Consider the following 17,117-nt stretch of genomic DNA (forward strand, 5'->3'; position numbering starts at 1 on the left):
ACGGCATCTTCAAACCAATGAGTATGGTAAATATTTGCCTGGCAGTATTGTGAGGATCAGTTAATATCTTAACACGCTGCCAGAAAAACTGGATCACAGGGCAGGTGTTGCAGGGTGGGCTACAGTGGGCCTGATCTTCAGAACCCTATCATCCTAGAACAGGCCAAAGCTAGGGGAGAACAGTGTCAGCGGGAGGAGTGTCCTGTCCAGTTCTGAGAGCGGTTCCTCCACACGGAACGCCTTACCTCTCACACCTGTCTAAATCCTTCCGACCAAATGCCAGCTGCTTCAGGAAGTGGTGTCTGGTTATGGGAGAAGATGTACCTAAAGCAATTTCCCAATTATTAAGCAGTGCAACCAGATGTTAAAGAGGGGTTACTCTGGCGCCTCTCCTGGCCTCAGTTTCCCTAAACCGAAAGGAACCAATGGTTTAGCTTATCTCTTCCTTTTACAACTTCTGCCTCTAACCGCTTCAGATTTCTGCCAAAACAGCTTTAAAAGAGCAAATCTCCTTCCTCAGCCCCGCAGGCAGCGGCTACTCAGCTCTGGCGACTCAGTAGGGCGGGGCCGGGGAAGCGCGAGAGGAGGCCGAGGCTCCGAGGGAAGCGCAGCGCGCCGTCACGTGACTTCCTTCCCACGGAGCTCCAGCCGCCGGCCTCCCAGCAACCGGTGCGTCCCGCCTAACGACGCCGACGCATCCCGTTGGCTTAGGGTACGACACCAGCGAGGAGGGGCCCACGGTCGCGCTGCTCATTGGCTCGGGCTGCTGTCGCTCAGATGCGTTGCTAGAGCGCCCGCAGGCGGTGCAGCCGGAAGCCCCGCCCACCGGCCGCCGGGTTCGTGGCTGGCTGGCCGGAGCTGTCACTCCGGGGCAGTTTCCCTGAGGCCCGGGCTCTGCTGGGGGCGGGAGGAAGAGGGGCCGGACTGGGGCCTGACGAGCCGTCGCCGCCGCTGCCTTCGCGGCTGCTATGACCAGCGAGCTGGGCGCCCTCCGCAGCTTGGCGCAGCACTAGTCCCGGCCGTGCGCCGCCGTAGCCGTCCGGGTCCCCAGCGCGGCCGCTCCCTCGGCGCCCTCGGCTGCTCCAGCACCGCCGGCGAGGCGAGGCGGAGGCAGGATGAAGATGACAGTGGATTTCGAGGAGTGTCTGAAGGACTCGCCCCGCTTCAGGTAACCCGCGCGGCGGCAGGGCGCGGGCCCGGCGTCCCTCCGGAGCTGCCCGCCTGCCCCGGCGGAGGGGACGTGAGAACCGGCCCGGCGGGATGGGCCGAGGGCCCCGCGGTCCGCGCTTCCGACGGGGCGAGCGGCGGTTGCCACCGCTTCGGAACCGGCGAGGGCGCTGGAGCCCCCGACTGGCCCTTCCCGAGGGCGAGGCCGTGGCCGCGAGGGGGGCGTCGCCTCCTCACCCCTGTGCCGCGAGGAAAGGGGCGCCGCCGCCTCCCCGGGGCCCCCGGGGGCTGTGCGGACGCGCGCTGGCGTCTCCTTCCTCTTCGGGCTGCTCATCCTTTCCCCTTCCGCCGCGCTCCTTCTCTGTTTCCACTGCCCGGCCGCCCCTTCGGTGGGGGCGCTGTCGGGGCTCCCGCCCGCGGCGCGCTCAGTTCCTCTTTGCGGGTCCCGCTCCGGGGACCCCGGGCGAGCAGGGACGCCGGCTTCTGCCGCTGCTGTGCCCCCTGCCGGAGGGGCCCCGAAGGCGCGGGCGGAGCGTCTGCCCGGGGCCGGGGCCCGGGGCCCGGGGGCCGGGGTGGGGGTGCTCGGCCCACCCGCCTGCTGTCGCCCGGACCCATCTCGCTGCTTTTCTTTCTACTTGAGCGCTTTGAAGGGGGCGGCTGCCGAGGGTCCTGGGCTGAGAGCGGAGGACCGGGAGCGGGAGTGCGTTTCTGTTTGAGGACGGAAGTAGGAGGGCCCAGAGGATCGCCTTCGGGTTCCTCCTGCAGCAGCCTCGGCCTGGAGGGCCCCGGGTCCCGGCGGGTGCTCCCGGTGGATCCGGCACCTAAACGGACGTGGTGGCGCTCCCGCTGACACCGGCTGCCCTTCCTTCCATGGGAGAAGTGGCAGGCGTCAGGGTGCCCAGAGTGTGTGCTGGTTCCGCGTCGGGCGTGATAAGAAACTCTTTGGAATTGTTTGGAGAATGGAGTTTTTCTAGGTTGCGTTTTACAGCGGGATGTGCAGGGCCGTCCTTAGGCCGCAAAAGACATAAGATGTGAAAACTTCCGTTAGTGACATATCTTGAAAGCGTCTTCTCTTGAGAGGTGTGTGTGTATGTGTGTCTGTCTGTCTGTCTGATCTTGCATTTTTTTTCTGCATGGGAACTCTCTGTTCTCATCTTTATTACTGTTAATTTAATTTTCCACTCTCCTTTCAGTGAAAACCAAACAAAACAGTCCTAAAACTAAGGAACTGCTACTTCTGAGAGAGAATTTAAAAACACTTTTTTAAATTTGTCTTTCACTTTTGATCTTTTTTTTTTTTTTGGTGGTAATTTTATTTAGAGCTTAGAGCTATTGCTTGTAAAAAAAAAAAATTGGCACTTGGTTTGATTGCTGTTATTGTTATTAGTTTTTGAAACTTTTATGTTTTGCGTGAACCGAAGGACTCAGAGGAGATATAAATGGGTTGTGTAGAACCACCTTTTAGGTTAGTTTCTCAGATGGTGTGTCAGACAAAGTCATTTTTAAAGTGTACTGCTTTTTGCGAAATTTGCATTAATGTGACTCAGCGATTTATTTTTAAATGAATTAATCACAGTATTTTCCTCTTAGAGAATGTGGCTTTTTGCTCAATTTCTTTCATACTTTACATTTGATTAAAAAAAAATGCAAGTTGAGAGAAGTGATTTGGAAATACTTCTAGCCACTGATGTTGGCCACAAACCATGTGATGTCTTTGTTTTTGAAATAAAAGCATCATTGAATACTTGTGAAATAAGGGGGAGAGATTCTGATTAATTGTATGGAACATTACAGTGAACTTTGTTAAACTTGAATGTAATATCTATTTTAATTAAGATTTTAGATACTTTCGAAAGAGTTGTTTCCAGTATTTCAATTATTGTTGGCTGCACATCGGGAAATCTGATGCCTTTGAGTCCATTCCAACTCATAGCAACCCTATAGGACAGAGTAGAACTGCCCTGTAGGGTTTCCAAGGCTGTAAATCTTTAAGGAAGTAGACTGCCACATCTCCCCCCCACCCCCCCAGGGTGGCTGGCCAGCTTGAACCGCCAACCTCTCAGCAGCCTAGTGCTTAACCACTGCACCACCAGGGCTCTTTGCAAATTGGGAAACTGACCTTACCCCAACCCCCCCAACCCCCTCCCACCCCCACTGTCTGCTTGTAGCAACCCTGTAGGACAGAGTAGAACTGTGCCATAGGATTTCCAAGGAGTGACTGGTGAATTCAAACTGCTGACCTTTTGGTTAGCAACTGAGCTCTTAACTGCTGTGCCACCAGGGATCCAGCAAATTCGTAAGAGAGACCCAAAAAACTGAAATATCTTCTGTATAGTTTTGAGAGAGCTTAGGTTTGCAATAGAGGGAAGAATGCCAAGAAATAGAAGTCTCATCAATCACATTCCTCATTTTTACAGTTTTCTATAACCCTGTTACTTAGAAGCAACAATGGCGAGACTTCGTCTCATGTACTTTGGGCACGTAATCAGGAGGGACCAGCCCTTGGAGAAGGACATCATGCTTGGTAAAGTAGAGGGTTAGCAAAAAAGAGGAAGACCCTCAAAGAGATGGATTGACACAGTGGCTGCAACAGTGGGCTCCAGCATAACGATTATGAGGACGGCGCAGGACCGGGCAGTGTTTTGTTCTGTTGTACATAGGGCCGCTGTAAGTTGGAACTGGCTCGAGGGCACCTGACAACAGCAGTGACAGTATTACTATGTAGATTTGTATGGTATTTGAAAAAGCATTTCCAAATAGTCTTTTTATTCACTTCAAATGTATTGTGCATGTTGTGCGTGATATATTGAAACTTTGATATCAAAATAGAAAATTTGTGAGGGCTGGGCTTGTTTCTTTGGTAGTAAGGCCAAAAAAACCACAAAAAACAAAAACTTGTACTAATGATGTAGTGTCCTGGTCTATTGTGTTGTCTTTAAATTGATTCCTCTTTAATCTTCCCTTTCAAATGATCCTGTGGCATTTAAGTTTGGCACGTAGATCTGATGGCCTTGGGTGCTGCTGAATTAATGCAAAAGGCAGATCTTGCTGAAGAAAAATTTCCCCACCATTTAAACTTTAAAAACTAATTTTTCCTGTTAAACGGCTGAGAATAGGAGGAAGACTGGTTGAAATACAGAGAGGAGGATGTTGTGGTTACAACAGTGTCTTTAGGAATTTGATTCAGTGGTTACTTTTACATTCTGATTAACGTTGTTTTATTTTTATTTTTTAGATTAGAGGGCACATTTCATTGTGTAGTTTTGGCTTGCTTTTTTAGCTTTTTAAACAGTAGTTCGAAAGTAACTTAAAGGTCAAAATTTTGTTTATCTAAAAATGTATAAGAACATACATGTATCTAAATGTACTTTTTTTCCCCCCAAGTGTGAATTTTACATTTTATCAACATTTGTTGAAGAAGTTTGAACTTTTGGGGCCCTAAATTGTATATGTAAGAGTGCTGGTATCCCAGTGGCCTAAGTGCTTGGCTGCTAACTAAAAGGTCTGCGGTTCTAACCCACCACCTGCTCTGCAGGAGAAAGATGTGGCAGTCTGCTTCTGTAAAGATTGCAGCCTTGGAAACTGGGGCGGGGGGGGGGGGCAGTTCTACTCTGCCCTGTAGGGTCACTGGGAGTCATAGTTGACTCAACGGCAGCATGTTTGTTTTTTTTTGGTTAAATTGTATGTGCATTTACTCTTTAAAATTCAATAAAATTTTAATTAAAATTGTGCTTTTCCTTTAAACATATTGTGGTTCACTCAAGAAGTGAATATTTTGTTTGAAACAAAGTTTAATGAGAGCCTTCTGAATTGTGAAAGATTTTTGCCCTAAGCAGTGGTCAAATATTAAAATGTTGGAGTTAGTGAGCCTTCAAATACTTTAGTCTTTATCTAATCCATGGAATTTTTATCCTTTAATAATGTTTATTGCACACCATCGTGAACGTTTTTTTATTCATATATTTTATTTCAGATATAATCCTTGCCCAGAAGCTTAGGCTAAAATCTTCTTTTTTTTTTTTTAAAAAAGGTGTTTTTGGATAAAAGGTGTTAATGGGAGAAAGGCCTTAGAATAAAATGTGACTATACCTTGTTTATGTTTTGCTATTAAGCTGGTACGAATTCTGGCTGCTTTGCCAGTTTCCCTCCCACCTGCAGAACAGATAAACTCTTAACAACTGGCTGCTTGTATGTGGAAGATATAATGGGCAAGGGATGAGAGGAAATGTGTTTTTATCTCAGAAGTGGTAAAATGGAATTATGAAGTAATTTTGTCATGAACTGAATAACAGAAGCCCTGATGTCCCTCATTGCATCTTCTCAATTCTGCGTTTAATGCAGTATCAACTTCAGTTAAAGAAAGTGCCAGGCATTATTTTAGATGCTTTTATATATGGTCTCTCATTTGTTCTTTAAAATAGCTTGTGAGGTTGAAATTATGATCCTCATTTTTCAAAAGTTTAAAAAAAAACCCAAACTGGGTATTTTGAGAGGATAATTGACTTTCTCAATGTTACAAGTGGACCTGGAAATGAATTCATCCATTTATTCTTTTATGCCAAAGGCTTTAATTGCATTAATTAAGTTTGTTTATGGTGTCGTCTGTAATGCAAAAATTAAAAAAAAACTGGCTTTTCTGTATTGCCTAGAAAGTTCTTCCCCATCCCATTATTTTAAAATATTTTTCTATTATAGTAATTTTTAGTTTTATGTAATCCAGCTGGAGTTTAGTTTTGAGCATAGAAGATAACCTAATTTTATCTTCTTCCTAATAAAAGCCACTTACCCTAACACCTTTTTTTTTGTATGATCCATCATTTCCCCATTGATTTGCAATTCTATATATATAATGATCCTTTCTGGATTCCATTCTTTTCCATAGCTGTGTTTGTGTGGTCTCGTCCAAATACCAATAATAGACTTCAGTCAAAATACTTTATAGTCTGTTGTGGTATTAGGGGGGAAAGTTTCCCCTTGTTACTGTTTATTCAAAAATCTATTGGCTATTCTTGAATATTTTTATCTTTAATTTCTTCTGTTTCAGAAGACGATATGTCTTTCTATGTATTTTGGCCTTATTTATTTAGAACTTTTTATTGTGTAAAGTTTCAGTGATGATCCAACATACTTTAGATTCAGAGACACAAATTGGTTGAAAATAAAAGCATAGGAAAAGATAAACCATGCAAACAGTACTCAAAAAGAGAACTGGAGTGGCTAAATTTAATGTCAGATAAAATAGATTTTAAGACAAATTGTTACTTTAGAAAAAGCACATTTGTAATGATAAAAGGGTCAATCCATCAGGAACACATAACAATTATTAACATATGCGCTTAATAGAGCCCCAGAATACATGGGAAGCAAAAACTGACAAAGGAAGAAATAAATAATTCAACAATAATAGTTGAGATGTCAATACTTCACTTTTAGTAATGGATAGAACAACTTAGGCAGATGATCAAGGAAATAGAAGACTTGAATAACACTATGAACCAAATAGACCTAACAGACACGTATAGAACACTGTATACAACAAGAGCAGAATTTCCATTCTTCTCAAGTACACGTGGAACATTTTCCAACATAGACCATATGTTAGGCCATAAAACAAGCCTTGATAAATTTATAAGAATTGACATCATACAAAATGTGTTCTATGACCACAATGGAATGAAATTAGAATTCAATAACAAGGAAAAATTTGGAAACCAAATATGTGGAAATTAAACAACAAACTACTAGAATTCCTTGGGTGGTGCAAACAGTTAAGTGCTCGACTACTAACTGAAAGGTTGGTGGTTTGAACCCAGCTAGAGGTCTGCTTTGGAAAGGTCACAGTCTTGATAACTATGGAGTGCAGTTCTACTCTGCAACACATGGGGTTGCCTTGAGTCAGAATCAACAGCAACTGGTTGGTTAAAAATAAGACATAAACTACGCACTTCTAAATAACCAGTGGGTCAAAGACAAGATCACAAGAGAAATCAGAAAATAATTTGAGGTGAATGAAAATAAAAATACAACACACCAAAGTTGTGGGATGCAGCTAAAGCAGTGCATAGAGGGAAATTTATAGCTGCAAACACCTGTATTAAAAAAAGAAGAAAAGATGTCAAATCAGCAACCTAACTTTCCACCTTAAGAAGCTAGAAACAGAGCGAACTAAACCCAAAGCAAGGAAAAGGAAGGGAATAGTAAAGACTAAAGCAAAAATAAATGAAATAGAAAAACTATAGAGAAAATCAGTGACCAAAATTTGTGTTCTTTGAATATATCAACAAAATTGACCAACCTTAAGTAGACTGACCAAAGAAAAAAGAGGAAGACTGAAATTACTAAATTCAAGAATGAAAGAGAGGATATCACTACTGGCTTTCAGAAATTAAAAGAGTTATAAGGGAATACTATAAACAATGGTATGCCAATATATTTCTACATAGACAAAACTACCAAAACTGACTCAAGAAGAAATAGAAAATCTGAATAAACCCACTGCCGTTGAGTTGATTCCAACTCATAGTGACCCTATAGGACAGAGTAGAACTGCCCCATAGAGTTTGCAGGGAGCACCTGGCGGATTCGAACTGCCGACCTCTTGGTTAGCGGCCGTAACACTTAACCACTATGTTGAAAATCTGAATAGATTTATGAAAAATATATTGAATTAGTAATGAAAAAGCTTTCCACAAAGAAAATTCAGGGCCAGATGGCTTTACTGATGAGTTCTACCCGTTGTTTAAAGATGAATTAACACCAGTCCTTCATAAACTCTTCCAAAAAGATACAAGAGGGGGTACAACTTCCCAACTCATTCTATGGTAGCCAGTATTACCCTAATACCAAAGCCAGACAAAGACATAATAAGAAAAGTAGACCACCGTGGGGGCTGGGGGCCACTAAGCTTCTGTTAAGGGTGATAGAAACGTTTGGAAACTATCACTTCCTGATTTCAAAACTTACTACAAAGTTTTTGCAGTCAAGACAGTGTGGTACTGGCATAAGGACAGACATAGATCAGTGGAATAGGATTGTGAGTCCAGAAATAAACCCTTCCGTTTATGGTCAGTTGATTTTTGACAAGGATGCCAAGACAATTCAATGGGGAAAGAATAGTTTTTTCAACAAATGGTGCTGGGACAGCTGCATAGCCACATGTAAAAAAAAGAAATTGGACCCCTATCTCACACCATATGTAAAAATTAACTCAAAAATAGATCATAGACCTAAAATTCAAAGCTAAAGCTGTGAAACTCTTTGAAGAGTAATCTTTGTGACCTTGGAAATGGTTTCTTAGATATGGTGCCTACAAGCACAAGCAACCAAAGAAAAAATAAATTGGACTTCATCAAAATTAAAAGCTTTTGTGCTTCAAAGGACATGTATCGGGAAAGTGTAAAGACAACTCACAGAATGGGGGAAAATATTTTCAAATTATATATCTAATAAGGGATCTGTATCCAGAAAATACAAAGAACTCTACACCTCAACAATAAGAAGCCAAATAACCCAGTTAAAAATGGGCAAAGTATTTGAATAGACATTTCTCCAGAGGAGATTTTACAAATGGCCAATAAGCACACAAAAAGATGTACTCAACATCATTGGTCATTAAGGAAATGCAAATCAAAACCACAGTGAGAATACCACTTCATGCCCACTAGACCAGCTGTCACAGAATTGACTCTGACTCATGGTGACCCCATGTGTGTCAGAGTAGAACTGTACTTCATGGGATTTTCAGTGCCCGATATGGGGAAGCAGATCACCAGGCCTTGCTTCTGAGGTGCATGGTGGGCCTGAACTTTCAACCTTTCATTAGCAGCCAAGCGTGTTAACTATTTGCCCCACCCAGCGACTCGTACCCACGAGGATGGCTCTAATCGAAGACAGAAAATAACCAGTGTGGGTGAGAATTCGGAGGAATTGGAACCCTTGTACGTTGCTGATGGAAGTGTAAAATGGTACAGCCACTGTGAGAAACAGGTTGGCAGCCCTTCAAAAACTATGCTTCCTTCTTTTCCATAAAATATTTGCAAACCCAGTAAACATAGGATTATCATGTGTCCCAACCTTTCCACTCCTAGGTATACACCCAAGAGAATTGAAAATACGTGCCCACACAGAAACTTGTACGTGAGTGTTCATAGCAGCATTATTCACAGTAGCCAAGAAGTGGAAACAACCTAGATGTCCACCAACGGAGGAATGGATAAATAGGAGCAGTGGTTAAGAGCTCAGCTGCTAACTAAAAGGTCGGCAGTTCAAGTCCACCAGCCGCTCTTTGGAAACCCTCCGGGGCAGTTCTACTCTGTCCTACAGGGTTATTATGAGTTGGAATCGACTTGATGGCAGCAGGTTTGGTTTGATTTTATATCCATACAGTGGAACATGATGCAGCAGTAAAAAAAATGAAGTACTGACAAATGTTATAATATGTGCGCACCTTTAATAATCACGTGAAGTGAAAGATGCCAGACACAAAAGGCAGCATGTTGTATGATTCCATTTATTCGAAGTGTTGAGAATAGACAAATCCATTAGAGGCGGAGTAGATTAGCAGTTGCCAGGGCTTGGGAGGAGGGGAAGTAGGGAGTAATTGCTAATTTTCCTAGAGTTTCTTTTTGGAATGATGAAAATGTTCTGGAATTAGGTGGTGGTTTTTTTTTTTTTGGTTGTATGACTACGATATACTATAGACGCCACTGAATTGTATACTTTAAAATGGTGAATTTTATCTTATGTGAATTATAGCTTGATAAAACTTTTTAAAAAAGATTTGAAATGAAACATTTTCAGTTCAAATGCAAAAATAGAGTAGAAAATATATATTGAGCACCCATGTGCCTATCACTCTGCTTTAACAATGCATGAAGATCTTATTTCATTTTTTTAAAATGTATTGTGCTTTAGGTGAAAGTTTGCAGCTTAAGTTTATTCCTCATAAAAAAATTAATACACATATCATGTGACCCTAGTTGCAATCCCTGTAACGTGAAAGCATGCTCCCCCTTTCCACCCCAGGTTTCCTGTGTCCATTCAGCCAGCTCCTACCCCTTTCTGCCTTCCCATCTCACCTCCGGACTGGAGCTGACCATTTAGTCTCACGTATCGACTTGAACACTCTTCACAAATATTATTTTATGTTTCATAGTCCAGTCTAATCTTTCTCTGAAGAGTTGGCTTCAGGAATGGTTTTAGTTCTGGGTTAACAGAGCCCAGGGTTCATTTCACTTTTATCCCCCACTGTCCTCATATGATTTTGAAGCAAATCTCAGACAGTATATAATTTCATTGATACATATTAATGTGTATATCTTTAAAAATACCTAAAAAATCATATGATCACCTCACCTATATCACATTGGAGCCTTGGTGGCACAGTATCTTGTTGACAGCTCGTGCTGCTAACCAGAAGGTCGGCAGTTTGAATCCACCAGTCACTCCTTGGAAACCCTGTGGGGCAGTTCTGTTCTGTCTTAAAAGGTCACTATGAGTCAGAATCGACTCAACAGCAACACGTTTGGTTTTTATGTCACATCAGAAAAAAATAACAATAATTTTTTAATATCATCACATATTCACTTACTCAAATTTGCTTGGGAACTGTTTTGTGGCCGTTGTCATTTTAGAGGACTGTCTTTTCCCTAGCAGGTGAATTCCTTTCACCATAATCTGACTTTAGATCAGAGATCCCTGTAGATATCTGGAAAGAAAAATTATCAATCTAAGAATTTTATTTGGCAGCCATTCATGGACTTTGATTGTTATCTTTTATATTATTGAATTTTCAGTTCAGGTTCTGTGAGTTTCTCAACTAGAAACTATGCAGATTTTGCCTTTGTGTCACTATCTTTTTCCAAACCTTTGCAGATTAGGGATTTTATTAACGATTCGTTTTTCTCAACTCCACTGGGAATTATAGTGGCCCTCATTGGATTTTCCCATTCCTCATTCATCTTGTGGTTTTCACATCTAGAAATGGCCACTTGAGCATTATCTATACGAACATACTTTTGTTTCTTGAAATATTTTAAGTAAAAATGTTTTTATCAACGAAACAACTATACCTAGTTCAAAAAATAGTGTGACCCCTGACCACACACACACACACACAATTGATGTATTTACACACACATACACAAATACGATGTATCTATATGGCCATTATTATTATTATTTTTTAAAGCTTCAGGTACAATTTATTGATCTCCTCTTATGGAATAGTAGCGTTTTGCACCTATGCCTTCTTCCCTTCCAAAGAATATTTTAAAAACCTCAGTAAAACAAACTAATACATGCACTTTCTTTCCCTGTATCTTTCTGATATAATTATTACCATTTGTATGTGAAATACTATTTTTTCATTGATTATGGCTATGTAAATATTATTCACAGCTGAGCTAAATAGTTTACTATGCTGGTATTCCTTGTATAATCTTTGATTTCCCTGGAGTTTATAATTCTCTCCTGTTTTGGTTTGCTAATTTCCTATGTTGTGTAACCATTCATCTCCAAACTCTGAAAGAACTGTAAGTCTCTCAGTACATTTAAACATGTCAGAATATTTACCTTTTCTTCTTCCTGCTCTAGCCTGGACTGGTTGCTCTCAATGCCTCTGCACTTAAAAAAAAAAAAAAATTTATTTTTGTTATGGAAAATTATAATTATGTACAGATTAAACAGAATAGTATTAACCTACCTTCGTTACACAGCTTCAACATGTATCAACATTTTACTGTTCTTGCTTTATCTCTATTTCTATGTACTCCCCTCTCCCTCATTATTGCTATTCGTGGCTCTTTTTTCTTAGGTAAAATGTACATACATTGAAATGCACAGTGCTACTTTTGTGTGCAACATACACTTCTCTGACCCTATGGAATATTTCTGTCTCCCCAGGATGCTCCCCTCCACCTCCCAAAGGCAACCACCATTCTGATTCTTTTTAAATGTAGATTAGTTTTAGCATTTGGGGGAACATTACATAAATAGAATCATGCAATTCTGTTTATAGAATAAATAATTATTCTCAATATTTTGGTACTTGCCCTCAGCATTTTGCCTATGAGATTTATCCATGTTCTTCTGTGTATAGTTCATTTTTATGGCTGTGTAGTATTCCTTTGTATGAATGCATATACTGTAACTTGTTTATCCATTCTCCTGTTCGTGGACGTTTAGATTGTTCCCATTGTTTGACATATTGTGAACAAAGTTTTCACGAACATTCTCATACAGCTCTTTTTGTTATAATCGTAGGTTTTCATTTCTCTAGGATAAATACCTGGGAGTCGAATTCTGGATCAAAGGGTAGATATATTTTTCACTGTATAAGAAACTGCCAAAGAGATTTACCATTTATATATCTGTCAGCAATATTTGCTCCACATCTCACTAACAGTTGGTAATATCACTTTTTGATCTTACCCATTGTGTGGTGTATAGTGGTTTCTTAGTGTGTGTGTTTTTTTTTTTTTAAGAGTTTCTTTTTATTTCTGGTATTCTGAAATTTCATTATGGTATGCCTTCATGAGCATCTTTTTTATTCATTGTCTTGGACATCTTCTTTTCAATCTGCAAACTCATGTTTTTTAGTCCTGAGGGATCTTTTGTTATTTCTCTGATAATTTCTGTGCCTCTGTTTTTTTCTCCCCTGGAGTTTATATTATTTTTATTTTCACCTTTTGGATTAATCCCTTAATTTCCTTTTTTCCTCTCATTTCCCGTTTCTTTGCCTTAATTGTTCTACTTTCTAGATGATTTATCCAATTTATTTCCCAACCCTAGTTTCTAAAAGTTTTTTTTTTGTTCTCTGAATATTCCTTTAGTATTAACTCATTATTATTTTAAGAGCTTCCCTTCTCCGAAGAAATTATTTATTCTTTAAACATATTTTCCTCCTCTCTGAGTTATTTCTTTTTTTCCTACAAGTCCTCCTCTTTTTTGTTGTTTGTTTCAGTCTCTCATTTTTTTAGAAACCAGAAGCCAAACCCATTGCCGTGGAGTAAATTCTAACTCATAGTGACCCTATAGGACAGAGTAGAACTGCCCCATAGAGTTTCCAAGGCTTTTATCTTTAGGGGAGCAGACTGCCACATCTTTCTCCTGTGGAGCAGCTGGTGGGTTCCAACCACCGACCTTTTGGTTAGCAGCCCAGCACTTAACCACTGCACCAGCAGGGCTCCTTTTTGACGTTTCCTTTAAATGTTTCTGTTGATCCTTGGCTTTCTGCTCATATCAGAGAATGAGGTACTTAAAAGCTTACTGGAAATATGGTTTGCATGGGCGCAGGGTTTGCTGACTGGTGGGTTTCATTAATGGGTAACATTTTCATTGGAACCACTCTGAAATATCAGTTATCTTTAGGTCTTTTCTCGTGTTCACCTGGTGGATTTCCTTGAAGAGCCGTTCTTCTGCCTGGTGGATGTAAGCTTGTGCTTGCTTCTGGGAGCTGAGGTAGGGAAGAGGGCTGGAGAAGGAACTGTGGGGCAGGGGGTTCTCACTATGCTGACTTTTACTCAGTCCCCTTATTTTCATTTTGTAAACCTTTCCAGAAAATAAAGCTCTCATCTTTTGTCAGGGTCAGGATGGGGTGGAGTGAGGATCCGGAGCAGTCTAATTGCTCCTTGTAAATACAGGCCTTCAGCCAAATCCTCCTTTTTTCACCCGATCCCCCCCACCCCCCATCCGTGTATTTAGTGATATATGATGTCTTTATGCATTTAATGTTCTTGGAATTCTGTTTTGTGAATCTTTTTGCTTTGATGTACACTTTGTAGACTTAGGTTTTGGTTTTCTTGGGTCTAAGTGAGTTACCATTCTTTTATCTGCCTTTCCGTTTCCAAAATTATGTTGCTGCTGATCTCTTCTGTTCTTTGTCCTTGTAGATTAATTTTTTTTCCCATTTCTTTACTGTCATTTGAGCTGGATTTCTATAGAATATGGAGAAATGGAGAAAATCAATTTGTGATGTTTAACTGTGCAATCTTGATAGGCAAACCATAACTTATGCCACAAAACACTCTTTCAGGGTAATGAATATGGACCAAGTATGTAGGCCCTGGAGACAAATTGCCTGTTTGACTCCTGTCTTTCTCACTTAGTGTTTGTAATGCCTTGAACAGGTGTATTACATTCCCTCAGGCTCAGTGAATGGAAGCAATACTACCTTATTGAGAATTCCAAATAACTTTCACAGAGCTTGGGGTAGGGAATATCAATTTAGTAATGCTAATTCCCCTTCCTCTTTCTCTTATATATTTAAAGAGACACTTGGAGGATCCATTGAGGGATACTGGCTTTAGCATTGGAAATAAACTATTGGTTGGAAGCATCTTAGAATACATGAGGAAAATAAGGTACAATGAAAGAAGTTAGACATATTTTTGTAGATATGAAAATATATATGGTGATGAAACAGTAAAAGTAGATGGACAATTTTCACTCAACTTTGTAGAAGGAGAATAGTAAAGTTCTCCCAAAAGGGCCATATGTAGATTTTATGTTTAGAGTATTTAAAAAGATGAAGTCAGCGAAAGAAGAAGAGAAGAAAGAAAAAAAAAGAATGAGGAAACAGTGCTTAAATATTTAAATCTGAAATGATGTTGGAGCAAAGGGTAAGTGAGCTGAGAGGCCATGAAAGAGGACTACTATAAAAAAATGTATGCACTTACTTGAACTTAGATGAAGCCTATTTCCATCGAATTGTATCTAGAAGCATCTGAAGGTTAGCTGGATAGAGAGCTGTGTGAGTTAAAAGTCCAGAAAGAATTTGGTAAATGAATATATCACTGTTCTTTATTCAGAATGAAGAAAATCTCACAGAAGGAGTTGACTTGATTGTAATCTTGTTGTAACTTGTACGAGAAATAAATCAGGGCTCTTAATTCAAATATGATCAGTTTTTCCACTTAAACTTTTTACATTTTCTGTGATGCCACAGACATACTGAAATGTAAACACAAAACTCTTTACTACTTAAAAAAATACAGTCCAGTGGTGAAGTGTAAACCAGTTAATTGAAAGGAGATAGTAGAGAGGCCCTGGGGTGATTAGTATTCAGGATTTAGCTTTAATGCTGTATGTGTTTTAGGGTTACTTTTGGACAAACTTTGAGTAGAGTGTGTATAATGTTTTTATTGATTCAGACAGAATTAAAGTTGGTGAGCCTAACCAGTTGGATTTTTCTAGTTCTAGCCAGAGACGTGTTTATTTTTAAGTAAACAGAACTTTTCCTGTTGATCTTTTTCTTTCTTTTCAATGGCTTGTAACTTGTTGCTATGCTGTCTTACTTTGCTTTCCCATTTTCTGCTCATTGAGAGCTTCAGAGTAAATTAGAAATTCATCCCTCTAGATTTTTGAATCAAACTATTTAAACTAATATAATATTATTACTACTACTACTACTGATAAAGAGACTAGGTTTTATTGGTTATTTTCAGGTAATATTTTTATATGCATAATACAAGCTAAGAAAATTCTCAAGACATCTACCATTTAATCCAGGATAATGGCCTCATCTCAAGGTGAGCTGATCAGCAACCTTAACTCCACCTGCACCCTTAATTCCCTTTGTCCTGTAACCTAACATTCAGAGGTTCTGGGAATTAGGATGTGGATATCTTTGATGGGCAGGTCATTATTCTCTCTACCTCAGTCCACCCTTTGACCCCCAAAGATTCACTACTGTTACAACTGCAAAATGTATTCGCTTCATCCCACCAGTCCCCCAAAATTTCAACTCATCTGAATTGGAGTATTGGGAAAATTCTAGTCTGTGTTCATTAGTTACACATTATCTGCATACAATCATAATGTAAATTTTGGGTAGTTTTGGTATTTTTATTGAACAGTATGCTGCACATTTTCAGTATTGTTAGGAAGATTTTAAAAAAATGGTTGCATCATATGCCCTATCAAGATATTATGCCATAACATTTATTCCTTACTCCTGTTTTGTGCATTTTGGTCCTGATCAACTTTGTTTTGGGGGTTGTAGATAATATGAATCAGCTGACATTCTCATGACATTTACTGTTTTGGAGAGTGTAGTGGAGTTATCTTGTAGAATGTTCCACATTCTGAATTTGTCAGATGGTTTTCTCTGGGCAGGTTCATTTTAAACATTTTTGTTAAGATGCTCGTAGATGGTGGTGTATCGTCTCCTTCAGGAGGCCTGTGATGTTTGTTTCCCTGTTGGCAATGCTAAGTTTGGTTGGTGAGTCATGGAAGGCGGGTGGTTATAGATCAAAGACCCTGAGGTGGGAAGGAGCTTGATCTTCAAGGAACAGAAAGAAGACTAATGTGGCCTGAGCAGAGTGAACAAGAAGAATGGTAGGAGATGAGATCAGGGATCAGATTTTGTTGGGCCTTGTAAGTCATCTATAGCAAGTTTGAATTTTATGATTCAAGCAATAAGAAGCCATTAGAAAGCTCTTAGCACTGGTGGGAAATGATAAAGTTTATATTTTAAAAATATTTTGACTGCTGTTTGGAAAACAGATTGTAGAGAGGGGGAAGAGTGTATTCAGGGAGGCCAGTAAGGAAGCCACTCTAGGAAGCTGGTCATCAGGGTAGACGAGGCAAGAGATGACTGAGCAGGTAGTGGAGATAAGTTTTAGGATAGAACCAACAAGATTTGCTATTGATTATTTATAGAGAAAAAAAGAATCAAGAATGACATTTTGGCTTTAACAGCTGGATGGGTGGAGGTACTTTTTACTGATATGGGAAGGCAAGGGAAGAACAGTTTTTTTTTTTTTTGGAAAAAACCGGAGAGTTCTATTTTCGTACTTGTTCAGTTTGAGATACCTAGTAGATGCCCAAGGGAGCTGTTAAGTAGGATTGGCATGTCTGTGCAACCTTTTGTAATTTTACCCTATAATCTGATATGATCTGTCCTATACTCCTTTTTAGATTATAATCCCTTTGTGGACAGTATCCCTTGA

At 40.4% G+C, this 17,117-nt stretch overlaps 1 protein-coding gene across 3 annotated transcripts in view; it reads left to right on the forward strand.

Annotated features, from left to right (window-relative positions):
• Positions 1-1,020: 1,020 nt before the first annotated feature.
• Positions 1,021-17,117, forward strand: part of ACAP2 (ArfGAP with coiled-coil, ankyrin repeat and PH domains 2) — a 150,854-nt gene continuing 134,757 nt past the window's right edge. Inside the window, exon 1 of one of the 3 annotated variants that reach the window (XM_064269910.1) lies at positions 1,021-1,168. In XM_064269910.1, coding sequence (XP_064125980.1) covers positions 1,116-1,168 — 53 coding nt within the window. In that variant the 5' untranslated portion in view covers positions 1,021-1,115. Of the gene's footprint in view, positions 1,169-2,036; positions 2,248-17,117 lie in introns of those variants that run through there. The other 2 variants (XM_064269642.1, XM_064269877.1) reach the window with 2 other exon arrangements.

This window comes from Loxodonta africana, chromosome 1 (assembly GCF_030014295.1).
Source record: "Loxodonta africana isolate mLoxAfr1 chromosome 1, mLoxAfr1.hap2, whole genome shotgun sequence".
In the NCBI taxonomy this organism is placed as follows: domain Eukaryota; kingdom Metazoa; phylum Chordata; class Mammalia; order Proboscidea; family Elephantidae; genus Loxodonta; species Loxodonta africana.